Source organism: Eutrigla gurnardus (assembly GCF_963514095.1).
Source record: "Eutrigla gurnardus genome assembly, chromosome: 5".
In the NCBI taxonomy this organism is placed as follows: Eukaryota; Metazoa; Chordata; class Actinopteri; order Perciformes; family Triglidae; genus Eutrigla; species Eutrigla gurnardus.
The window spans coordinates 18028980-18055362 of NC_139919.1; the positions used below are offsets into that span (position 1 = coordinate 18028980).

The 26383-nt window shown below is 42.8% G+C and overlaps 1 protein-coding gene across 2 annotated transcripts; it reads left to right on the forward strand.

Moving 5' to 3' along the window:
* The first annotated feature begins 20 nt into the window (after positions 1-20).
* Positions 21-26172, forward strand: vimr2 (vimentin-related 2). Of its 2 annotated transcripts, XR_014597117.1 has the most exons (11): positions 21-284; positions 687-831; positions 958-1116; positions 1301-1420; positions 3910-4005; positions 5787-5918; positions 7647-7778; positions 10997-11107; positions 11258-11382; positions 13602-13752; positions 26115-26172. XR_014597117.1 is itself a non-coding variant. In XM_084009195.1 (10 exons), exons 1-10 carry the CDS (start codon positions 175-177, stop codon positions 13642-13644), a joined length of 1173 nt encoding a protein of 390 aa, XP_083865321.1. In that variant the 5' UTR covers positions 21-174; the 3' UTR covers positions 13645-14691. The 2 variants fall into 2 exon arrangements, 1 of the variants encoding a protein (XP_083865321.1); XM_084009195.1 differs by lacking the exon at positions 26115-26172 and having other exon boundaries at positions 13602-14691.
* The last annotated feature ends 211 nt before the right edge of the window (positions 26173-26383 follow it).

Genomic DNA, 26383 nt, shown 5'->3' on the forward strand with positions numbered 1-26383 from the left:
GTGAAATTGTTACTGGTTGATATACAAGGTATATTTAGTCTACTCGGTGACCGGTGAGAACTCCTTCACCACAGTGCTACATTCTGATTCCCTGTGAATATAAAACTCCCACCTCGGACCTGCTGCTACTATTTGCCTGTTGTGTTGTAGCCCAGTTCGCACCCCTCCAAAGCCATGGCCATGCTGAGAGTCTCTTCCTACCGCAAGCTGTATGAGGATGACGGCTGGAGTCGAAACGGAGCGTTGAGTATGCAGTGTGCGGGACAGTTCCGGGCCTCTGTCAGGTCAGTGTGGGTTTCAGGTTAGAGGGGGACTTCGAAATTTAGACTGCACTTAACAGTTTCAAGATTCTGAAACGTTGTTCTACTTAATATCTAGAATTGAAGATGTTTTTGAATAGAAACAAATGTGTAGTGGTTAAGTTCAAGTTTTCCTGAATGGAGATGACAAATACCTGTTGTGCTCATGGGAATAAAGACATAATCTATGTTCTTTTACATTGAGGGCTAATATGCATTAGTATTTAAAGAATAAAGCTGTTTTGTAGATGGCAAATTAATGTTTTACTCTATCATTTATTTAACTTTGGGAAAGTCATTAAGTATCCCTGAAGGTGGATCAAACGATCTCCCCCAGGATCCTCCAAAATCCAGTCTTGTCCTTGTTACTTTGCGTCTTCCTCTCAGGACTGCGGCCGCTGACGAGTGTGACTGTGACAAGTTGGACTTCGGAGCTGCCAAGGCGCTCAACAAGGATGGTCTGAACCGGTTTGTCCAGGACCGCAACATCATGGCAGCCCTCAATGACCGCCTGGTCAGGCTTATTGAACTGGTGAACAGGACGGACTGCTCTCAATGACACATCAGCACTTTATTTCCCCTCTGCTATGTCATGCCTTTGTTCATAAATGTAGCAGTGCATCTATGTACCTGTTTGACCTGTCTCTGTGACCTTTAGGCCCGTTGTTTTGAAGAGGAGAATGAATCTCTTGAATGTCAGATTGTTGAACTCGAGGAGAAGCTGAAGAGTCGACAAGCCTCCTCCAGCGTCACCTCCGCTGTGGCCGAGCCTGACTACAGTCTGGATGCAGTGGTGGAAAGACTGCGCAGGGAGAGGGTAAGGGTGCTGCTGCCGTTGGGTGTGTCTGCGCTGCCGCATGTTTCTCCGTGTGTCACATTCCTAAAGTGGGCTGTCCCAGTCCGTTGCACCTTTCAGCCCATTGATTTTACTTCAGTTTGTACAGTAACAGGCAGGACCGATCAATACTCTTGTCAAGATCCGTCACTGTGTCTCCCTGCAGGATGAGATTCTGTGTGACAGCGAGGAGCTGCAGAAAGAGCTCGAACGTCTGATGAAAGAGTACGAGAAAGCTGCAGAGCAGAGGATCCTCCTCCAGCAGGGACGACGAGATGTTGCAGAGGTTAGAGCTGTAAATACAGTGGCATCCGTACGTGGAACACGAGTTTGGGGAAGTTAGGGCGGAAACCAGGATTTAGAAACACTGAGTCAGGTCAACTTAAAGCAAACTAACATCCAGGGTTTCTAAAAAGATGACACATTATGAATTACTTTAGTGCAAACAAGAAACAACCATTCAAATGTATAAGTAAGAAAAGCACAAAGGATCTCTGACGTTGCAGTCTGTTCTCCAATTTAGTTTGCACTGAGCACTGAATCCTACGTTTCCCACAATGCAAGCAGTCACACATACAAATAGAATGAGAGTGGAATGGATGTTCTTATTCAAATCAACATAGCAGACCGTTGCAGTGGCCATCTCAATGGTTCCATCACCATTCTTCTCTGTTTCTATTTCTATGGCTGCACCTTTCGTTAGACCCTCCATGTCACATTTTTAAACTTCAAACTCCCATGATGTCATCATGGTTGCTTCTCAGACTTTAGATTGACCCATCAAAGAATGTCAAATTGAGTCGTTTAGGTCTGACTTTGTGACTCCTTATAAGACTTTTCCTCTTGTGCTGTGCTTTTTGAGAACTGTGTTGTGATAATGCGCCTTCAGCACTAGATGGCAGTGTTGTCGAGCCTCTCGTCGCTCCTCCTTCCCCTCTGCCTCCTGGTGAATCAGCTGAAACTCTGCACAGCTGCTCCTCTGTAGCGCTAACCAATGGGTGTTGATCACCAGCAGTCACACAGTCTGGGCTGGTGGCCGACTGCAACCTGAGCCACCAACTTTTCCATATCTCCCCCCTCCCCACACACACACACACATGCCAGAGCCCATCTCCTCCCAGCCGGGCCAGATGCGAGGGAGGCTTTAATTCCTCTCTTACAGATGTAATGCAGGCTGTAATACGGTGCCGTAATGTTCCTGCTGGCCCTGTTCTCTGGTTCTGAATTGGAAGCAGCTGCAGGCTGACAAGACTTGGTGGGAAAACGACGGGGAGGTAGAGGGAGAGCAGAGATGCTGAGGAGAGAAGCGAAGAATACACAGCTGCAGTTCTCTCAATATACCGGGAGACTGACAATGATGAAACCAGACGCGTTTGGTTCGCTTTAAACCAACTACTACTAGATATTGTGTTGCTTCTCTCTTGCCAGTTCTGCCACATTTCGAGGCCCACAAAGTGCATCTTTACGTTTTGTTTTAGTAATGTCTTGCTGGACTCTAGTTTGCTGTGGGAAAATGCAGTTGGCCAAGTGAAATGAGTCTAATAGAATTAAAGTACGATTAGAAGGAACTGGGTGAATGACGAGGCCAAGTGCTCAGTCTGTTTCATAAACAAGGAGAGAAGTTCTAATCAAAGCCTTTATTTATTCAGGCATGTATGATAAAACGCCCACTGGTGTCAACCTAGGAGGGTCCTCATCAGGGAGGAAATGGTAAAAACACTTGATTTTGAAATGATGAGGAAACTTGGAGGCGGCTGCAAATTTGCTTGATTAATCATCCTCTTTCCTGCTAAGTTAGAACAGTTCTGGTGAATGCACATGTTGGATTTCTGTTGTTTTGTTTTACTCCATCCTCTTCTCCATTGGTTGCAAAGTGGGGCTTCATTAGAAAGATGGATTGCTTCCCCAGAACTTTAACTTGGATCTTTTTCACTGTTAGTGGTGAATATTTAAAGATACACCTGACTGACACTGTTGGCTAACTGCTGAGTGAAGTATTTAGCTGGTAAAGAGCCAGAGCTAAAAGGAGAGTGAATATTGCTTACATTTGTCAGGTGACAGAAACACAACCCCAAACTGATGCTAATGTTGCAAAAAAAAAAGAAAAAAAGAAAAAAGGCAACCATTATAATGTGTACCAAATGAACCTTTAAGGTGATAACATGTCAGTGCTGCATTTACAGCTTGTTCTGCTGCCCCTGCGTGATCACAAAGACAACTAATGCTGCTTTAAAATTGCACAAAATTTGATTTACGATTTAAGTTCTTCCCCAGCAGCTGGCAGACAGTTGAACACATGCAGCAGCAGCAGCAGCTGGAACAGACTACTTTCTGCTGTCCATCAAGGATCCTGACACTACCAGCGAGGCTCCACAACTTCACCACCAAACCCGCTCTGCATGTGTCCAAATGTAAATGCCGGCACCCACAGTAATTGCATCCAACAGAAATTAATCTGGTTCTTTAAGAAAGAGTAGATAAGCTGAGAACCCCTGCTGGCAGATAGATTGGTGGACAGGGCTTTTTTGTGTCTAGTTAGCCTCCTTCTGATCTTCCTCCTCCCCCTTCCTCTGCATTGCGGTGTCTACTTGCTGTTCAGTGAAACAGGTTGATGTGCTGAGGGCTTTTAAATTGGCGGTTCAGGGTGGAAACAAAGCTACGTTTCTACTTTTCTTCAACCTGTGGTGTGATTTACTGCAGTGCCCCCCCCCCCCCAGATAAGTTTAACTTCTTTACGTGCAGCCTCGGTCCCTGTTAATTTGATTTTCTTCGCAGGAAGTCGATGCTGGGACAGCAGAGTGTTTGGCACTGAGGGAGCAAGTGGCTATCTACGAGGAGCAGCTGGCCAACATGGAGGCCCAGCACATAACGGTGAGGGGGAGAGAGGATGTAAAGCCGCAGCGTGATGAAACGGAATTGTTTATAGCCACAAAAAATGACTCAAAATGTAGCACTTGAGTCCGGCGGGAATGTTGGAGAACTGCCCAGACCTGTGGCGACAAACACAGCTGTGATGACCCGCTCACCTTGATGAAGTGCCAAAAGCAGCCCTGTCAACAGAAATCTATGGGGAGAGGATTGAATCTAATGTATCGTTAACAAGTCAAAATCAGGGCCCTCGTTTAATTTGCTGTGCTCATTCGAGACCTCATTCTAGTGTCTTAAATTCATTGTTAAATGTTTTTTGGGAAGTGCGTTTGATTATGAACAACAATCTCACATCCGTCCGTTAAATATGACGCGACAGTGGACAGTTGGTTAGCTTAGCTTAGCACGAAGGCTACAGCTAGCCACGCTTTGTTAAAAAAGATCTGCCTTCTTGCAACTTCAGAGCTCACTCATTGACACGCATCTCATTTGTTCTATCAATACAAAACTGAAGTGTAAAAAATTACAATGAACACAAAAATGTGTTCATGCAATTTAACATGGCAAGAAAGCGAATACGCCTATATCCCAAAACGTCACGCTAATTTATAGCTTTAAAACAGGGACATGTTTGTAACCATATCCAATGCACATCATTACCTCTATCGCTTCCACGCACACCCTGCTCTCTCCACCTTCTAGTGTTTTCCACCTCGCCAGGAGATGACAGACGAGCCCCAGTATCAGATCTTGAGGTAGTAGAGAGAGAGAGAGAGAGAGAGAGAGAGAGAGGCAGCTGAAGCTGGACCAACTCCATCACACTGTGTTTTTCTCTGCAAAGCCGGGCCGCCCGGCGTTTAACACACTCCCTCTGGGACACGCTTGATAACTCGCAGTCCGGGAAATGCAGCTAAATACCAAATGAAAACAGAAGTTCCCTTTGTATTATTAACCGTTGTTATCATCAGCACTTCTAGATCGCCCATGTTCCCCTGACGAATCGGCAGCCATGTCGTTATTTAGGTGGAGGGGAACGGGGGGGAATGTGAATACTGCAGCTCTCTAACAGGATATTCTTCTCTGAAATTGATTTTTTTTTTTTTTTTTTTTTTACTAATCAGACTACATATTGAAAGCTGAAGACAAGTATGTTGAGGTCTTTGACGTGTGTATAAAATACATGCAAATTAAGAGGTGGAGTGTAACTAAGTATACTAACGCAAGTACTGTCTTTAGCATTGAGGTACCTCAGTATATCCATTTTATCCTACTTTCATCCCACTTATACATAAAATTCAGTGTCGTTTTTACTCCATTACATGTATTTGACAGCTTTTGTTACTGGTTACACTCAAAATGGAATGATTTTACAATGTATATGCGAATGAAGTAAAGTTCTGTAAAGAAAAGTTCTTAAATATGGTCGGCAATGTGTAGTCATAGTGTCAAAAGTAAACGTATTAATGGCCTCATTCAGTGTTAAATTATGACGTATCATCGATTTGATATAAGCAGCATTTTATTGTTATAGCTGGTCAAGGTGGAGCAACTTTAAGTATTGTTTTTCAGTTTGATCATTAATAATGCATCAGCATTAACAAAGTGATCACATGCCTGGTTGTAAAATCTCTTTCACATATGGAGTGGAATAAAAAGTGCCACATATACCTCTGAACTATGAGGTAGAAGTATAACATAGCATACAAGAGAAATCCTTAACACTTGAATGCATGTACTTATAGGACGTGCATATACCTCACCACGGTGTTTGATTGTGTGAGCAGGCAGTGGACAGTCTGATGTATCCGGCTGAAGGGACGACGGGAGCGACGGCAGCTATGACGTTTATCAGCCCAGACATCACGCCGGCTCTGGATGTAAAGGAGTACTACTGCCAGCTGGCTGAGAGCCTCCAGGTACAACACACTGGAGCAGTGAGCACACAAACACGTCATGATGTGGAAGTCTTTTTGAGCGAGATGCTTTACAGTAGCATGTCTGTGCACCTCAGTAGATCTCAGTTCTCTGTACTTAATTGTACTTGAGTACAATTTTAAGGTACTGAGTGTTTCCATGCCGCGCTAGTTCATACTCCTACTCTGCAAGTGATGGAAGTATGTTATCTGACAGCTACAGATTACTTTTCACGTTAAGATTTTACCATTAAAGAAACATGATAAGCTTTTAAAAAAACGCTGTAAACGATTAAACCAGTGTTTCCAAACCATTTTAACTTGTCACCGCTTACAGAGACTTAATGACTCATTTGCCCCATTTCAGATGCCTATAGTCAGACTTTGTCCGAATATTGCAAATCTTTAAAATGTCTCTCCAGAAAATAAGCAAAAGGAAATGCGCATCCATTCATTACTGTTATTCCAATGTGAGGAGCTGAGAGCATTGAGAGGACTAAACTACTTAACTGTACATAAAGAAACACCTCATCCAGCTACGATTAAATGCCACTTATACATTCATGCATCAGTATTAATAACCTCATATATTATAATATATTAGCGACAGGGGCCTCTTACACTTGATACTTTAAGTGCATTTTGTATGTTATGCTGTCATTTTTTACTTAAGTAGGATTATGAGTGCAGGACTTTTACTTGGAGGACTTTGCATTTGTTGCATTGCTCCTTTTATTTAGGTAAAAAGATCAGAGTACTTCTTCTGCCATCGACATCCTCCTACTGCCCAATGATCACCTTCTCTCTCTCCCTCTGAAATGTCCTGGTCACGTCCAGAATGTAAATCTCAACTTTCACCATTCACAAAGCGATACTCCCACTTGTTTTCTTTCTCTCTTAACACAACACGGGGGAAGAACTTGAGAATCAGAGGTGCAGCACTGGACCTGAGCAGAAAGTGTGTGTGTGTGTGTGTGTGTGTGTGTGTGTGTGTGTGTGTGTGTGTGTGTGTGTGTGTGTGTGTGTGTGTGTGTGTGTGTGTGTGTGTGTGTGTGTGTGTGTGTGTGTGTTGCATCGGGGTCAGAGTATAGCTCCGGTGGGCCTGACCCCCTCTGGGGCGAGGATGTCTGCCCGGTTCAGAGGTCACGGCTGTAATCAGACTGCTGGCCGCCTTCCCAGGCTCCTCAGCAGTGCTGGAGTGAATGCCGGTGTGTATCTGTGTCCTTCATTTAGAGGTATGACTGAAGGTTATCCAGCATATATATATATGTATTTGTGTGCATGGATGCGTAGGTGTCTTTTTTGTTCCCCTAAACCCCGTCTATTCCCTCTCTGTCCCTCCCCCGCCGGTCTCTTCTCTTGCCAGCTGGACACTGTCTTGTCTGTGCCTGGCCTCGATTATGAGACGCAATTGTCTCGATGCTAAAAATGATTGCTATTGGGTTTGAACAGTAATGGTGATTGCTGGCTGACTCCCACACACCTGTGCACCCTCATGTTGCTCGTTTCGGCTGCATTTGTTCCATCTAATCAGGAATGCGGTGGAAACAAGGGGAGCTTTAACCATCAAGCCGGTCACGAGAGGCTCTGATTGCTCTTTGCTCCCCCGTCGGAGTGCACTTAACTGCCCAAAAGAAAGCGCTATCCTCCGGGGTCCTGTGCATTTTGCAGACTCAAACTGAAAGGTCAGAACTTTCCGCGACTGCACTTCACGAGCCGTCTTCTTTGCAGAACGAGTGCGGTGCGGCCTCCTTCGCTGTGGATCGCCGTGGCGATGGAAAACAACTGCAACTGGGAGGAGCTGGAGGGTCAACAGTCAAAGATGTGTCAAAGATAAAAGACATCAGTGAGTTGAAGATGCTGGTGAGTGGACTCTACTGCTCAATCCCTTTTTTCATCAGTTTCCCCCGAATCACATAAACAAAGTGGTCTACATTAAGTTTTTTTTTTATTTGCCAAGGTTTTTGATATTATAATCAAGCTGATACTGAATACTCTTAGTGGCTTTCTTGCAGAGGCTTAGATAAGAAGATTGATACCACGCTCATGAAATGCTAACAGCTGGTTAGCTTAGCATCAAGACAGGAAAATGGGCTCAAACCAGAGATCACAAAATCAGCCTACCCCTAAAGATCACTAACTACCACATTATGTGGTTTCTTCAAACCATACAACAAGAATACAAAAGTGTAAGAATGTAAATTTTACATTTTACAAGGGGCTATCGCCAGACTTTTTCTTGGCTAGGTGAAGTCCCTTTGTGAAGTTTAGTTGCTACCAAGAGGTTGCCAGGTTAGCTCGTTCCCCCTAGCTGCAGACATGAAAGTGGTATCACTCCTCTCCTTTTAGCTCTTCAGAAGCAAGTGAATACATGTACTTGCCAAATGTTGGAACTATTGCTTTTAACGGTTTGAAAATTGTTGCCTGTGTGTTCTTAAGATTATCCAGAGTAATGGAGGCATAAAATAAATATAAATCTCAGAAACTGATACTTATAAACCTCTGCAAATGAAACCAAAACTGTAGTTACTGCCACTGCCAAGGAAGAAAATGTGTATTTTTTCAGGGGGGGACAAGACCCTTAAAGTCTCACATTTACACATCATTTAAATCCTTCAGTTACTGTCTACCGATTCAGATCTACCCATAACACATTTCCCACCTCTTTACTGACAAACCGAAAGGAGCCTTACAACCCACAGCCGGCTCTGCGTCAGCCATCAGCTCCTAAATCAGGCATAATGGTAAAAATGAATGGTTTCCCACAGCAGTGGAAGGGAGTGGGAGGGCAGCTGAGTGACAGCAGAGCAACAGTGTGGGAGATCCTGCTGACCAGAGTGTTTACTCTGCGGACACTTTCAGCGGGAGATGTGAAGGGCTCGGCTTCAGCTCAGACGGGATTTATTGCCCTCCGTGTCCTCAGTTATTAAGTACAGTCTTTCAGAGCGCCTGCAGCGTCATAAACGTCTTAAAACTTGACACACACACACACACACACACACACACACACACACACACACACACACACACACACACACACACACACACCAGCACTTACTCTGCAAATGGTAGAGAGGAATTAAACCTTCATCGGATATTTCTCATCCAGCCGGCAGGAAAATGAAAGCAAGGGAGCTTTGAATGAAATACCAACGTGAGACATCAATAAGAGGCAAAACAGGAAATTGCGACTCGGGGTCAAATCACCAGGCGACTCCTCTTTCTTCACGTTGGTCTCCTTAACATTCATCAGTGGTCCGACAACAGCTGACAGCCCAACCACATCTGTAACAAACACGGCCGTTGGTTTCTCATTGCTATGGCTGCAGGTCTTACCTCCAGCTCTTTAAATAAACAGCGAGCCTCTGTAACCACAGCAGAACACTCCCAGCATCATCTACTCCTCTCTAATATGCAGCACCCAGTCTCCGTCCTGCTCAATCCAGCCTGACGGATGAACAGCACGGCTTGATGTGCTCTGTTTCCTCTCTTGCCTGTGATGAATGCCTCGGGTCTGGTTTCTCGCTGAGACACAACATGGCCAAGCAAACAGATTGCAGTGAAATCAGCCCTGACGCAGAAATGTATATAATAGAGCAGGCACTGATATGGTTTGTGCGCCGCTACACTCGTACGCGCACGGCCCCGACCTCACTCATCATGCCAGGGAGAGCGGAGGAGAGCAGTGGGAGTAAGTCACTCGACCAGGTGCGGGACTTCTCATCAGCCAGTGAGTTGTAACGCAGGTCTTCTTCTACTCACATGATCTCAGTGAAAGACGAGCACGACCGCCCAGATCCCCATCTGGCTGCGACAGCTAATTGTTGAACTTCTGTGATTGCTGTAATTACTCGCAGCAGCAGCACAACACAGCAGCTTCAGACACAGGGGCTTCCTGCTTTTAGCTTGTCGTGGAAGTAAGGGAACCTGTTTTACCTGCGTAAGTCGGATGGAGAGGCACAATTTAAGGACCAATGTGTAGGATTGAGGGGGATCTATAAGCAGAAATTGATTAATTAGAATTATTTTTTCAGTACAATCGCCTGAAACTATGTATTTTCCCTGTTGCTCGTCATGTTTCGACAGTAGCACAGAACAACCAAACGTTGATCCTAGAGAGGGCGTTTTATGTTCCTACCATCTCCAACCTCACTGCTAGATTGCACAAAATCCTACACATTGGTCCTCTAACTTTTGGTTTGGTGGAGCTCAGTTCTATCCATTTTATATGAGAAATGGCTCAATAGATGATTTGCCCTATGAATAAATAACCCCCAGATTCCAATCTCTCTTTTAGCTCATTGTTTTGGCTGAAGGACCCGTGAGTTGTGCCCTCATCATCCCTGTTCCCAGCAGGAGCGGTTAGCAACTGGACTTGTATGTGGTTTTTGGATTACATACCACATATCTGTCTGTTGTGTTTAAACACAACTGACAAGTGAGCAACTGAGGGCAGAGAGACTAGCTCTATAGACAATGGCAGATGAGCAGAATTGCTTGTTGACCGTCATTAGAATCTACAGCTTTGACCTAATTGCTAACATCTTTAAACTGTTTAAATGATGACGGTGCTAGATGAAAAGTCAAAGGTTATTTTAGTCTAACCTAATATGTCAAATATTTCACCTAAAACCACAATATCAACCTTGTGGTGTTGCATGACCAAACAGTTATAATTAGATACTAGATATCTGCCCAATATGTCATGGCAATCCATTAAACAGGTGTTGAGATGTTTTCATCAGAACAAATGGTTGTTTAAAAAGCTCTAATAAACCAAATACCTGCTCAGCCTCAAGCAATCAAAGTTAGCAGCTACCAGCTGTATAAAGTCAGAACCTTTAGCAACTAAAAACCCAGATATATTCCTCAGTACTTAGCAAGACCAAACCCAAGCTAAAAGAAGATTAGATATGGGAATTGCTTGTTGCTAGGTGGCCAGAAACACAAAGAGAGGGAACATGGAGACGTAGTCTGGCATCTTTATGTTATTACTAACAAGATCATTAAGTAGAAAACTTTGTTTTTCAGCATAGTTGAAGTGAATAACCATTGCTGCATGTTGTCTCTATTTCTTGTAGATGTCAGAGCTACAAAAGGAGCTTGCTGAGCTCGAAGAGTGTAACATGGAGCTGGAGGAAGAGGCTGAGATGAGGACTGCTGCATATATGGACCAAATTGCTGAGTTGGAGGTCTGAGAGTGGACCGATTAACGATTAATCATAAATTGTAAAGGACCAGTGGTTTGGACTAATTCTGTCATTTAATATCACGCTCTAATCCCACCATCCCTCCCCCCATCTCTCTCTCTCTCTTTCTATGTGTGTGTGTGTGTTATTTAGTGTACTATAGATGAAATGCGGCACCAGGAGAACGACTTCCAAGTGCAGATGAAGGAGCAGTGTGAAGACTACAAGGAGCTGCTCAATGAGAAGATGGCAAGAGACATGGAAATTGCTGCCTACAGGTCAGACTGTAATACATATGATAGTGTGAGTGAGTGTGTGTGTGTGTGTATATAGAAAAATCATATTATTCTGGACTTCACAATTCCAGACAAAACATAATACTGCATTCATATGCCCTACATTTAGCACATAAGGCTTTCATTCTTAATTAATTATGAAAACTGTACAGCACAGTACAATTACACCAGAGAAAATAAGTAGTCTTTGGGCCGTTGAGGTCTAACGGTTAACGAGACTGTCAGCAGGATGACTGTGAACCAGCTTTCTGGGGCAGAGATGGACAGCCATGTCTGCTGGAGAACATGGAGGTGTTCATTCCAACAAAAACACTGCACCAGCTGGTTCCACTGATTAGTTTGTCTTCTCCCGTTGAAGATGTCATAAAGTCAACTGCTATAGTTTCTGATTGCAATTAAAATCTGAGGCGTCGGCGGCGTCCCTGACATGTATCCCAGATTCGCATCTCTGCGGCAGGGGGGGGGGGGGGTTCAAATGAAAACAGGCATCCCCTACGGTGCCACGCAATATTTAAACTGAGGAGAATGAACCGGGCGAAGCACATAATAACCCTGGGTTGATTTAATTCAATTTAAATTAACTCGATCCTCTGTTTGACATTCTTTACATACTGTGTGAACTAATTATGACTCGCAGACGAAGTGTGGAAATAACATTTCCGTCGTCACCATTTTTCCCCACATCATTTGCGAAAGCGTTACCGTGAATACTGCAAGAAGTATTTCCACAAGATTCTGTGTATGAGTCCAATATGGTCAAAGCATCTCATATAAAGTCACCTGGAAATCCACATTGTCCATTATAAGCTATTCTTGCAAACAAAGGGATGACAACACAGGAAACGGCTCCTGAATATAATGCAGTTTCCTGTACGTGACCTTCAAGACTTTTTGTGTTATTCCTTATTTCCACTGAGGTTATTTAACCATCTGCCATCCTGGTATGTGGACTGACGCACATTTACTACCTCATCTCGCTGCCACGGGCTTCCTCCTGGTCCCTTCATCGCCGATCCAAGTGCCTCTGACCCCCAGGGGGCCCTGTTGCTGACCTGAGCTCAGACCCTCACAGTGCCTCATTAGAATGGGCAAAGAGGTCCTCACATGTCAGTGCTGTGTGCTGGTACACTGCCAGCTCTTCTCCACGCCAGCCTGTAAATGTCAGCCGTCCCCTCACACACATTTCCAAATTCGCCACAGTCTTAATTCCCACTCGTTACCCAATAGACTGTCCCAAAGACATTGAAGGCACAGGAAAGGCACCCCGTAAACACCAACTTTTTTCCACTCCTCTCCCCCCCCTCCTTTTTTCATTTACTGGATGTTTTGTCATCCGTGATTAAAACCATGAATAAGAAATGAAAATGGTGGTTGTTTATTCTCTGTGTGCTGTGGCGAACTCTCTGCACAACAGACCCTAATGACCCCAGGCTGCCATGACTGGGTGGCTTTGCGCCTGTGAAAGCGTCTCATAGCTGTTTAGGCAGATGCTCCCTGCTTTTACTCACTGCTAATGTGAACCATACACTGTAATCCATCCTGCAGTTCATTGTATTCAGCTCACGCTGTTGCATGACACAGTAACAAGTAGCTCTACCAAGTTCCAGTAATGTGCAGTGGATGACTGATGTACTGCAGGTCCTACTGCATCTCAAAGCAGCTTTAATTAATTGATTTATATTGACAATTAATCAAATGACTCCCCTCCCCCCCCCCAGCGCTGAACTAAATAGCATCTTTCAGTTCATTGTTTTGGTTTTGTGGGCTGCAACTTCACTGCTGCGGTTCTCATCTCTCTCATCACCAGTGTTTCCAGATGCAGCAGGCAGATGTTTTCACAGAAATAACTTTTAAAACCCACCATATGTTGGCTGCCCAGCATCAAATAGCAGACAGACACAGTCTGAGACGAGCTCGTGAACATAGTGGAGCATTTCGCAGCTGAAGAACCAAATATTTATCTCTGGAGGTACATTATATCAACTCTGTAAGGTGATGCCGTGTCATTGTCGTGTTTACACTTCTGTATCTGCAATCCAGTGGGTTATTGTAGGTTGAAATATACATAACAAATGGCAATTTACTTACATATCACGATTTATGATTATGTGACATTTTGGAGGTCTGAAAACATTGCAATGTTCTGTCTTCCTATGAGTACGTCACAGTGCTCACCTGTACTGTGTGTTTGTGTGTCTCAGGACTCTGGTGGAGGCTGAGGAGGAGAGGCTGTGCTGCCTGTGACTTGAGGCCAGAGAGGCAGACTGGCAGGCTGGACACTCCCCCTCACGTGGATTAGAAAATAGACCAAAACGTGCAAAACGCAGCAAAAACCAGCACTCGAAGCTTAAGGTATACCGATGCAGCAATTTAAGCAGAACTTATCATGACAGATTAATGGCGTCTGGAGGCCTAAGCCGGGCCATTGATAACAGGTCGCTGGCAGATGACCCCGAGACTCCAAGAAAGATGGAGCTGTCTAAAAGAGGTGGGAGGTTAGGGGGCGGTGCGATGAGTGTGTATCCATTCAGTGTCTGGCAGGGATATGTCCGTAAGTGGGTTTTATCTTCACCAGCACACTGATATGATTCATAAATATTTTGTCCCCTCTTTGTTGAACGAGTCACACACACACACACACACACACACACACACACACACACACACACACACACACACATACACACACACACACACACACACACACACACACACACACACACACACACACACACACACACACACACACACACACACACAGTTAAACTGTGATGTCGTTCCTCCCGATACCACCTCGTCCATCATCCCAACGTTGTCTGATTACCGGCTCTTGACCCTTGACCCCGTCACCGTTACCAAACGTATTGACATTCCCATTTTGGTAACTAAAAGCATCCCACCTTCCCTTTGCTTTTACAGTCACGCAGTCATGTTTAGTTTTTTTTAACATATAACTGGCAGTCACAACTGTGGTGCACTGTTTGCTTTTCAAATAGTTCATGAAGTTGTTGTTTTTTTTTTCTGCAGCTCTGACAAAATGAGTACCTGGATGTTTCGAAAACCCCGAGTGATTAGTTATTGCTCCTTTGAAAAGCAATGTCCCAGTTGCTGTAGTTTCAGAAATAAGCATTCGGCGATACATTCCTCTGTAATCTTTTCCTTATTTTCTACTTTCAAATCTGTCTGTGATGAATCATTTTTCAGTTCCCAATTCTGCACAAGCATCCCGAATGTGCTTTAGATTTAAATGAAATAAAACGAGCTGCTTGAGAGATCGCCCCATACTGTGTGATTTCTTTTGTGAAAATCAGTTTCATGAGAACCGCTGGTGAATACTTGGTCTTAAGACATCCCCCCCCCCCCCCACACACACACACACACACACACACACAAAATAAAAGTATGCAGAGAGCACAGAGTGATTTGTGTTCAGTGATCCTTCCTTCATTTATCTTCATGTTCAATGGGAGATTTGAACATTCCCAGCTATTAATGATCTGAAAGGCTTGTTAGCTCTGCCATAAAGATGAAAAATGCTGCTAATAACGGATCAGATAAGATTAGCCACACTCTGTGAACTTGTGGTGATGAGGAGTTAGTCTCTGTAATAATGGGCTGGGAATGGGTGACTTGTTTAACCGTCCCGACATGAAACATGGCCATTACAGGAGGAAGCTGCAATGTCTGTTTTTCTCAGGGCTGAAGAGCTCAGTGAAGACCTCAGTGCTCTCCTCTATATCTCTCAAATAAAAAAAGCTGACAACCATCCAGGCTTCTTGATCTCAAGGGACTGCTCTGTCTCTGCCTTGTGATGAATATGAAAATATATTAGAAAATAGTTTTCCCCACCTTTTGTCTTCTCTGTTCTGGCTCTTGGGGAAAGGTGGTCGGCTGTATGGAAATCAAGAAATACACTGGACCAGCATAATAAAATTTGGACTTCAGGATATTCATCATCCTGCTGTAGATGTGCTCACGTACAGGAAAAGTGATCTTCCCACACCTGCATCCAGGCAACTGTGCAAGAGAATAAATGAATAGTTGTAAATTATCACACACACTGTCACAAAAGTCCACCCCTGCACAGAATATATATATAAATATATATATATATATATATATATAGTTGTATCACTAGGGATGTTGTTAGGCCTATTTTATTTCAAAGACATGATATTTGGAAGCGTGGTGACCTCTGTCCTCCTCCGTACTCCTTTGGCCCCATCACACGTCCTTGACAACTGAGAAAAATGCGCATTAACCCCTCAAAGCTGGTTGGTGACACTGAGTGGCCCAGGGCAGGACTGTGGCACCTCTGCTCCTTGAAAACGGACAATTTGATTTGAAGGCGGAGATTTTCAAAGCTGAGTCATGGATCAGTGGTCAGCCAGTGGCTTGGCCTTTTCATCCCCCCTTGTTTTTCTTTTTGTTTTTTTGCCTTGATGGTGTCTGCGGATGGATTGGGGGGGGGGGGCAAACCTGCCCAACACCAACAAACAAAGAAGTCACTGCTGGGAATAAAGTTTGGTCTCTCTGGCTAATGTTTGCTGTGGGATTGAACGTTTCATGATGGATTTCTCATGCTGAAAGAAACCATTTCACACAACATGTGCTGTGGATATAACATCCCATTAACGTCACATGGTGCAGGAATGTCTTTTACATTAAGAGTGGCAGGGGCCGGGCTGATAAATTTTGACATCCAATGCCGGTTGCATCAGTCCGCATATCTTCAATTTGCAGCAGAGGAATCTGATTAAGGCCTGAGGTAACGGTGATGGAGGTCAGCTTGTATGACTCAGCTCAGCTGTCACCTACGCATAGGTATCCCCAAAATACTCGTTTGGCCCTTCAGGTTCACCCAGACAAATAAACAACGTCCTCACTGAGGACAAAAGTAATTTTTTAAAGTCTCTTCATGGCAGCTTGGACGTAACAAACCAAGCTGGTGTTTAGAAAGCAAATAAATAAGAGAGGACAGGGTTGAATCAAGGAAGAAAATAAGGACAGTAAAAATATACAAAGGAGAGAGAGCTATTGAGAAAGTATTTCCTTAACAAGAGGGGAACAAATAATAAATTATGGGGCCCCTCTCCCCTGAGGCAGCGCTGGCATGCCCGAGGGTAAAAGGAAGTGGGCATCCCTCTCTTTTTATAGGGGTCGAGGACAGTTTTCCACGGTGGGAGCGTCACATAAGTCCCGAGAGAAAGCTCCTTTAAGGAATGTTTACACACACACACACACACACTGTTTATCCACCATGCAATGCTGAATGAAGATGGTGGTAGGGTGACTGCGTAACCGACGGCTCCCCCATCATGTCATGGCTGTAGTTTCTGCCTTGCTCATATCAGCGGTCCCACTGGCCTGTGTAACTGAGAGACTGCTGACAGCAGTGACCCCACATTTACCCCACATTCCCCCTCGCGTCCGTCCCAAAGCAGGTGGCAAACAACCCAACACAAGACTCCATCTACATCAGACATCCCATATGAATTTTTGATACCTTTATTTCTTGGCAAACACTTCAGCGCCTTGTTCTGTGATAGGGAGATAAAGCAAAGCAGCTTTTTTTTTATTTATTTATTTTTTCTCTACCCTCCACATACAGGGGGTTAGCCCCTGCCAAAGCTGATAAAAGTTTCCCTTTAGTCCCAAAGTGTTCAATTAATCAACTTCACAGGGCGTGCTGGATGGAAGCAGATAAAAGGCTAGGCTACGGGGAACAAGAGAAAACAGCCAGGATTTGTATTCTGCTGCAGTGGCTTTCATACCCATTAGAGGATGTTAGCATCTTTTTAAGCATAGTGACTTTATTGTCGGTTTAGGGCTTACACCCATCCAGCCATTTGCTCTATTGGATTCTTGGCAGATGGCCTGTATGGATCTTGGCCACCCTTGAATTTAGTTCTCATGTTAAGCTTCACGTGTCAGTAAATGGGCTGCTCCCTGCACTTACCCTACAGATAGGAACTTGTGTCTTTGGTTGTAATGGTTTCTTATCAGTTGGGGGGGGGGGGGGGGGGGGGGGGAATCATATCACATTGTTGCTGCTGCAAGAGGTCCTCCAACCTCCCGTAGCACTTAACGTGATTATATTTTCTGGAATTTCTGTGTTGATAGATTGCATTCTATGATATAGGTACAGTGAGTATAAATACACTATAAGGATGAATTGGATTTAATTATATCGCACACAGTGATCTCTCTCACAGAGTATCAGAAAGTGAAGAACACATAAGTGCATTTGCAGACCACCAGAATGGCCTTGAATTTGACACGATGTTCGACAATCTACAAAATGTTTTCTATCATGATTCAATTAACCTGCATTGGATTTGTTTTTGCCCACTCATCAGCCTGTAAACACAATGCTGACATATTATCAAGTACAATGTTTACAGACAGCGAGACGAGGATGGCTGCTGCGTCAACTGAGTTGATGATATTTCACTCGTCGTGTGACCATGGCAACCACAGGAACCACCCAGAGGGAAACAAACAGGAGCTAATTGTACTGATAGCTGAGATCTCTGAACTAAATAGCATTTTACCAACAGTGAGTAAACATTTGATATGAATGACAGCAGATGCTTTGGCGCCCTCTTCCTGTCTAAAAGCCCCTTTTATAGTTGTAATTTGTCGGCTAACAGTTGTCCATTTACACATCCAGACACAGAGTAGCATTAGCAATTCATGAGGAGTTTTGTTTCTGGTGTCCTGATTGATTAAGTCCAGTATACATTCTTCTTTAATTTGTATTTTTAGCAGCGAGGGCAGGTAGCGTGTGGTTGTCAAAGTTTCTGTGCTGATAATAGCTGCCTGCTGCTGCTCGCCATGAAGCCAAAACAATGAGCTGAAAGTCACTAAAGCCTTTCAGCTCATTGGGTTTGTTTGTTTTTTCATCACCTTTTGCATTACACATTGTCAATTGATCCATTGTTTATGTAAAATATTGATTAGTGCAGCTTTAGTTCCATCAGAAGGTCATGTTTTGCTTGTCACATTTCAAAGTAAACGTATTCAAGTACCACCCATTGACTTATTTGAGCCCATAACCAATTCCTCTTCCTGTGCCTCTGTGGAGCCAGAGCGCCAGTAACTATCATAATTTGTGCTGGGAGTAAGAAATCACATGTGTCACAGTTTATGTCGGCAGTCGTACCCTGGAGCAATGGCTGGTTTAGAATTTGGAACAAACTACGAAATCATTTTCTCTGCGCACCAGTCATTCATCTTTTTTCCCAGACATCCAGACATCTCAGGTCTGCTTCCTCTCAAAGTGACGTGACCGGCAGGTAAGCAACATTTTCCATTCCTCGATCACATGTAGGCTTTTTAAATTATATACATACATTAAAATGTAATCTGCTTGTATGTTGACACGATTTCCACATCTTGAACTTGAATCTATGTCTTATTTGACAAAAACCTTTCCGTGTCATGTAAAGGACAACAACGTATACGGACCGAGTTGAGGTTATGATGTGGCGTTAAGTAGCTCCACCAATTAAATCTTGGAATTGTCTAGTGCGTTATTTACAATGGGTAGGACAGCTCAAATACTCCTAATCTTTGTTGTTCTCCCAACTCTGAAGTAGGCTCTTTGTTCAGCTTGTCTCCTGAAACCTTTCTTCATAAGTGACCATTAAATGGATGGTTGAGTATTCAGCCTCAGTAGACCTGCTACGGGGGCTATATTGCCCTTCTGCCGCTTCACCTCAGAGGCTCACCAGAGGACCTGTCAGGCCTGCGATGTTTTACAGCTCAGTTTGCAGACAAAACACCTCACAACCAAATCCCCTCAACAACATCTGCTGCCAATTTAGCCAAGGCATTCCTGCAGTTCGTGCTGTTTAATATTCACAGGGGCTAGGATCTGCCGGGATAGGGGTGGACGGGGACGGTAAGGGGGGGATCCAGCTTCTACGAGCCTTTGGTCCGTGGTCCAGACATGGTGAAAAATGAGGGGTTAACAAAGAGTGAGCTGGAGCAGGGGTGGGTTAACTGGGCTAATTTGCAGGGATAATAGTGGTGCTCATGGAAGGCCTTTGGGGAGCAGCGGTGTGGAACACAGGCCTGATGGTGCAGCCACACAGGAAGTTTACAACATGGCCGAAAATGTATTTAATCATCAAACAAGCGGCCAGAGCCAGGAGCCATCTTGAAGATGAAGACAAATGTTTGGACAAGGGGCCAGACAGCACCAGATACACACCTACACCATTCAGAGCATGGAAACCACTGATTTTATTGGCCAATTGTAAGCACAACATGTCAAAGGTGCATATTTCCTTCTAGTTTTGACAGAAGCCTTGAGCAAGATGTTAACATTATAGAGTACATTATATACGCGTTTAATTATTCTCATGTGAGTACCTGAAAATATGAACAATAAACGTGCATGCATTGCAGCATTTATAGGAAATTACTTGTGAATGGTAGAATTAAAACCAGTCTTTTATTTGCAATAATCAAAGTATCTTTCATACAAAACGGCACATATGTGCTGCCTTAAGAGAGTGAAATAATGCAGTAAATTGATAATGAGACTCATGGCCTCCTTAAATATGGCCACACAATGTCCTTGTGAATTTTTATGGATGTATCCCAGGCACTGCTTATTTTAGAAACAAAGGAAATTAAAACCAGTTTCCTCCCTTCCGACCAAGTTTATCTGCTTATTTCTATGAGAAAATATATTTTGGTGTATGTTGTGCTTTTCGGATATACAATACCTTGCAGAGGCCAAAACCTTAACATGAGAGTAAAAATACGCAATACTTAAAATACTGAAGTTCAACAGTATTTGTTTCAGTGGGATTCAGCTTTCGTTTGTGGGAATATTTACTTTTCATCATGTGCAGAAGCTATCAATAACTCCCTCGTTGTTCCGGGGTGAAATGGCATCTTATGTCAAAATAAATTCTGTCTGTATTTTGCAGAACGCGTCCTCGTTCCCAAAAGAACGCGCCCGCCCTGTTGAGAGGAAGGCATTTCAGCAGTCGCCACAACCGGGGCTGTCTAATGACTCTCTGAAAGGGTGATGTGGATCGTGCGACACCTCCAATGCTCCCTCACTAAAGGACACCCCTCGCCATGGCAACTGCATAAACATCTGTCTCCCCATTCAAGGGAAGGTCTTGAGGGAATATACAAGGCTGCAATTTATTATATATAAGAAGGGACCCAGCCTGTGTGTATGTCTATATGGCAGAGAGCGCTACGTGTAATAATGAGGACATCATATTTCATATTTATACAAAGTGCAGTCTGTGCCGTGCCATCACATGTGCATGTGGATGGCAGGAGGTTGGAACTGGAAAAGTGGGTGATATGCTTAATCGCTGTTTTGCCCAGAGTTGGATATGAAGGGTTAATTAATTAATTTTAAATTAATTTATATTCATGTACTTTGTTTTTTTTATTAATTAACAAACAGGATATAACATGTTAATCACAGTTATTTTTATTAATAGTGATGATGTGTATTACTTTTTATAAATATCTTACTAACATCTGAAACTGCAGGATTATTATAAAGTGGGAAATACCTGACCTTTATCAGTGTAGGACTTGTGTAATGATTGACTGATTTTATGGCTCCTGAATGATCTATAAACATATCACTGATTATTGACGTTATGGTATAAAGCACAACATATTAGAAACTGGAACCCTAAACCTTGTTATTTTATATAAAATGAATTGCCTATATGTTCCATGTTTCCCTCCAGTGACCTGGAATTAAAACAGACATCTCTCATCTTTAACTTCATGTAACATTCAGGATCCTGTCTGTTTCCCTCATCTTGAAGATGTGTCAAAACACATTTCAGGGTTCTGTTGATACATGGTTTCCAAAGCCATCCACACTCTCCAACGTGTTTTACATTCCCAGCTCATGCCATGCATAACACTGAAGAGCAGCCGGTTTGACGCTGACAGAGTGCCTAAACATTCGTTGTAAGGAAGAGTTTGCTCACGCTGAAAATGAAACGGGGTGATGGAAATGCATGCAGTGGCCTCGTTTTATAAAATAATTTATGACAATATGATTTATGGCCAAACACCGTGTAAGTAGTGCAACTGAGGTGCAGGACTTTAAATGTAGAGTATTTCTTTTAGACATGTGCACAAACTGATATTGTTCATATGAAATGTGCTGTAAAGTTTTGTTAATAGCAATAACCTTCCAAACACAACTAAAGTACTCTGCTGGCCGGAGTTGAGGTTAAAGTCATTTTCAACCATTAAAATATCTGATTAATGTTAAAACCACAGTCACAATTGTCTGATAAATACATTAAGTATTTTTATAACCCTAAATTGACAGCTGTTTGATTGTATCCTGCTATATATAAAAAAAAAAAGTTATACGTGACCGTTAATGGGCTGCAAAATAAACGCTGGTTTGTTGAAACCACAGTCAGGAGCAGCTGATCTCTATCTTGAAGCCTCACTTGCGGTTCGCTTGTGCGTCCGTATATTATGTGGACGGTAAATGAAGCATACCTAATGGGATAATAACCTGTCAGATATCCAGGTTGAGCACAGAGCTGCACTGTTTTTCGGGAGACGCTGACTGTGTCAAAGAGCCAGAGGTTTGTTGGGACGTCCCCTTTGTTGCCGTTTGAGTTGTGTTGTTGGCACAAATGTCCGTGGAGAGTTGCCAGTGGCTGAAGTCGCTGCAGAGTGAGTTTCTGCAAAGCTGTGATCACAAAGGTACTTTTACTGAATTGGACACAGCAGACCGACTACACAACCAGCCCTCTACTGTGGTTTGGACTGGAACTGTTACTGGGGCTTGAAAAGAATCTGACTAAATTATATGCAGACAATGATTAGCATCAGCTGAGAAAGACTGTGTACGAGCAGCGCGGCTCTAGCATGTACAGATGTCCACCACTTTGATCCCAACGGGAAACCACAATTGAATGGATTGACACCAAAATGAATCCAGACATTAATGTCCACCTCAGAATGAATGTAACCAATTTCATTATCCTCTGTGTATGACTGTAGACTCTTAATCTTGTTTTATCTGCAATGATGAAACCTTTTTAATCCAAATTATGAAAAGTTGCAAAACTTTCATACATATTTAAATATTTAAACACAATACCTGCTCAGAGCAACAAAAGCATGATTTTCTTGTTTTTTTGGTGATATTACTCAGCAGGTGGTTAAGTTTAGAGAAAGATCATGTTACGATACAAGAACATAATAATTACTAAGCTGTTATTACAGCCTTTAATTCTATTTCATTACATTTACAAAAAATGTATTGTCTTGCATGGTTGGTCTTAAATTGATTTGTTAACTTGCTGAACCACTCTTGTCTTTTCTGTTGTTTCCCATAATCTTTTGGCTTTTCAATCATCCGTGAAGCACTTTGAACTGCGTTAACTATGAATGGTGCCATACATATAAAGTCGGTTTGATTGATTGATTGATTGAGTTTTCTATAAAATATGGCAAAACACAATAGAAGAATATAAAAAGATTTTTTTGGAGACAGGGTTGGTGGTTGCATCTTTCTTCACTGTGCCAGTTGTGCTTGAAATTAGCTCCTCTGCCACAGAACAATAATTCCCTCAAGAAGAAGACAGAATCGTGACAATACCATTTGTAAACTGACTTTTTTTCATGGGGTTATTATTTATTTCCTGACGGCAACTTCTCCTTTCTTTAGGTGACTGACTGGGAGAAGTGAAGTATCATGAGATGAAAACAGTCAACTCATTCAAGGGATGGAAAGTTAAACTCAGAAACTACATTTTTTCTTTCTGTGATGGATCGCTGCGCTTCAGATATTTTGTCAGTGTCATGTCACTGGCGTTTCATGCCGAACAAGAAATTAACGATGTGTTCTTTTTAGGGTTTGTCGACCAATAATGTGAAGAGAGAGCGAACATCAGTATTATCCGTTAAGGAAACCTCTGCCTCAGAAGATAGTACTCAGTGGAACATGACAGGAAAAGCGGGAAGGAAACAGATGATGTCTAGCAGAGGTCACGAGCTGGTTTTGAACCTGTGATGACAGGAACACATGGCGTTCGCATCCAGCCCGCTGAGCCACACAGACTCATGATTTATCTTTAAATTGAGAATGCGCCACTGAATTTCTCTCTCTATCTCTACTAAGCTATGTGTTTGGCGCACGCATACTTGGGGATTTTCAAAGTGCCTGGTCTGGTTTTATAGCGCGTCCCCCTGGAATGAGATTACTTAAAAAAAATGTACAGGCTGTTGTTAGTTTAACAGAGGTCATGTTTACATGAGGGGAGTAGCTGTTGAAGCGATGGCCCCGTGTGGGCCATCTGAGCTAAGGCAAGTCTGGACCCGTAATGGTCAAAATGTACATTTATTTTCATCACACCCCCTGGGGTCATTGAATGTAGATCCTCTGTGTTTAAATGAACGCTATATTGAATACTTATTGTGGAGTTACTTAATTAGTACGAAGAATATTATAAGTAAGGGGAGTCCTGAAATATTCTTGTGTACTTGTTTGTGTGTTAGCTATTAGTGTGTTGAAGCCCACACATCTGACCTTTACTAGATCTGAGTCATTTCAAGTAATCTCTAATCCAGAGTGATCCTTATCGGTCTGTGTGTACACTGATTACCACCGTGCCTTTCCCTGCTGTGGTTTCCTGAGATGTGATTGGTCGTGTGTTGCTCCATGTGGTCTGTAATGTTTACCTGTTGCAGGCAGATGTTCTCCAGGAACAGTAGGAACACGTCCTGGCCAGACGTCGGCTGCTCTATGTACCGAGCACCCAGTCATTTAGTGGACAGTAATGCCAAAACTACCTGGACATGAATCATTAACTGTAAAAGACAACATGTTTGAGTCAGTCTGTGGGTTTGTCAATTATTAAAGGATTGTCATGTGTTCTTATTTGTTTAATGCAGGCAAGTGCATTGCAATAGTGTAATGAATGATGAATTAAATATTTCACAATTTCTTTTTCTTTTTTTTTGGACCCTATTTTGATTGTCTGATTTTTTTTACATCTTAAAAAAACTGATCCTGGATCAGTCCCAACGCAGCTTTGCAGAAATCTTGAGGCAGCCACTCCTCCTTATAAACACATTAGTTTGGTATGTCAAATTATTTCATTCTGTATGGTTATCCCAGTGGTGCAAAAATGTTATTTGTAAACAATGTCTTTGAATGTGAGGAAGGACCGTTTGTCCTGCGGCCTTCTCAATAAATGCTGGCCACAGAGGCCAGTAGCAGAAGCCAAGCAGTCAATTTAGATTTAATTTAAGTTAATTGAATACAAATTAGGGGTAGCCTTGAAAAGGAGGGAACGACATGCAGTGAAAGGAGTGCAGGTCAGATTTAAAACCAGGGCACAGCTAAGGACTCAGCTTTGGCTTTTTTGCTGGCTGTCCTTTACATATAATAATATATTATTCTACAGGTTTCCAAACAGCCCAGTGTTGTTCAATATGTGCTATTCTGTATCAAGACTAAACATTCTAAGACAAAACAAACAAACATAAATATGCGTTATTTTATATTCTCCATTTTCACCGTTTCCAACCTGAAAAGTGTTTCTTGTGAGGAGGTTGTGAACAGCTACGTTAGCATAACATACTTCCCACAGAACTAAACGAATATTTATGCTGTGCAGCCACACAAGGCAGATCCTGCTGCAACTAGAGCCTTTAATGTCTGAGTTGAAGCAATTTAAGCGTTACCTCGTGGACATCACGTTCAGACAACCAATCAAAACGGACGTGCTGTTGCTAACCTGCTAACTGTTGGAGCTAACGCGTTGGATAGTTCAAGGACAAAAAGCAACGACCTAACGAGGAACAGGAGTGCCCTTAACCACCGAGTAAGTGCTTCAGCAACGGTGTTGTCTTTGTCGATCTCTATATAAATGCCTGTCACTTATGGTTGTTTTAAGTAACGTTAGAGTGGGACGTTACAGTAGCTAACTGCTAATAGCTAATGCTACATTCACGTTGTATCAGAGTTAAGGTAAATAAGACGTTTTAAACAGTGCAACAAGTATTAGATGTTGCTTGTGTACTTTAATCTGTAATCTACGAAGACTTAATTTGATATAGTCCAATGCTATTTATCGTTCTATCCATTAAAAAAAAATAGTCCATAGGCCTACAGCACTTGAACATGTTGTTCTCATAATTCACAAGTGGGAAGTAGGATCTTCCGAGAAGCACGTGAATGCAGCATAACTGTTAGTTAGACGCCACCTTTTTTATTTTTTTTTAATTCAATAAAAGTTCACGTTAATCTTTCCACACAATACAGATAATTCGCCATTGTTTGGTTGCTCTGAACATTACATGTATATTAGTCGTAAACACATTTGCTCACCATGATTTTGCTTTCTCTTTTTCATTAGCTGGTGGCCTTTATGACAAGGAGGGATTGGTTTAACCAGACAGCACTTCTAAACAATATGAAAGTCATTTAATCCAAGGTGTGTAGATTTCATTGTCACTGAAAACATATAAATTAACACTGACAGTAGCTGCAGGTTCTGCCTCTTGTTTATAATGCTTTTCATTCAGGGCTATTTTTTTTCCCTGCATATATATATTCAGTTTACTGCACAGTAAAAAAAATAGACCAGTTTTGTCTTCATTTAAAAGCTATGAAGTGCATTCAACCAGCATCAAAAAATTGTAAGTGCATCTTATATAAACGCAATGTGTGCTCTTTTCAGCATTTATCTGCTGGACCTTGATCATCTCCTCCACCCTCGGGCCCTCCTGACTCATCTCCACTGTGGCATCCACGGTCAGTGTGCTTTGTATATTGCTGATGTCTGTGCTTAGTAGCCTTACACGCAATGTTAGCCAGAAATGTCACCTACCAACCAACGCGCATGCATTCATTTCACACAACTATACTGTATGTGCGCATAGAGAGATTTACACAGAGACATTGTAGTGGAGGAGAGGAAAGTCTCCAGGGTTTGTGTTTGATAAACAA

Bases quoted from the DNA above. Each gene is read 5' to 3' on its own strand.
- vimr2 (XM_084009195.1), top strand. From the start codon at position 175: ATGGCCATGCTGAGAGTCTCTTCCTACCGCAAGCTGTATGAGGATGAC. The intron at 285-686 runs GTCAGTGTGGGT...TCTTCCTCTCAG, and splicing joins CAGTTCCGGGCCTCTGTCAG to GACTGCGGCCGCTGACGAGT. The intron at 832-957 runs GTGAACAGGACG...TGTGACCTTTAG, and splicing joins TGGTCAGGCTTATTGAACTG to GCCCGTTGTTTTGAAGAGGA.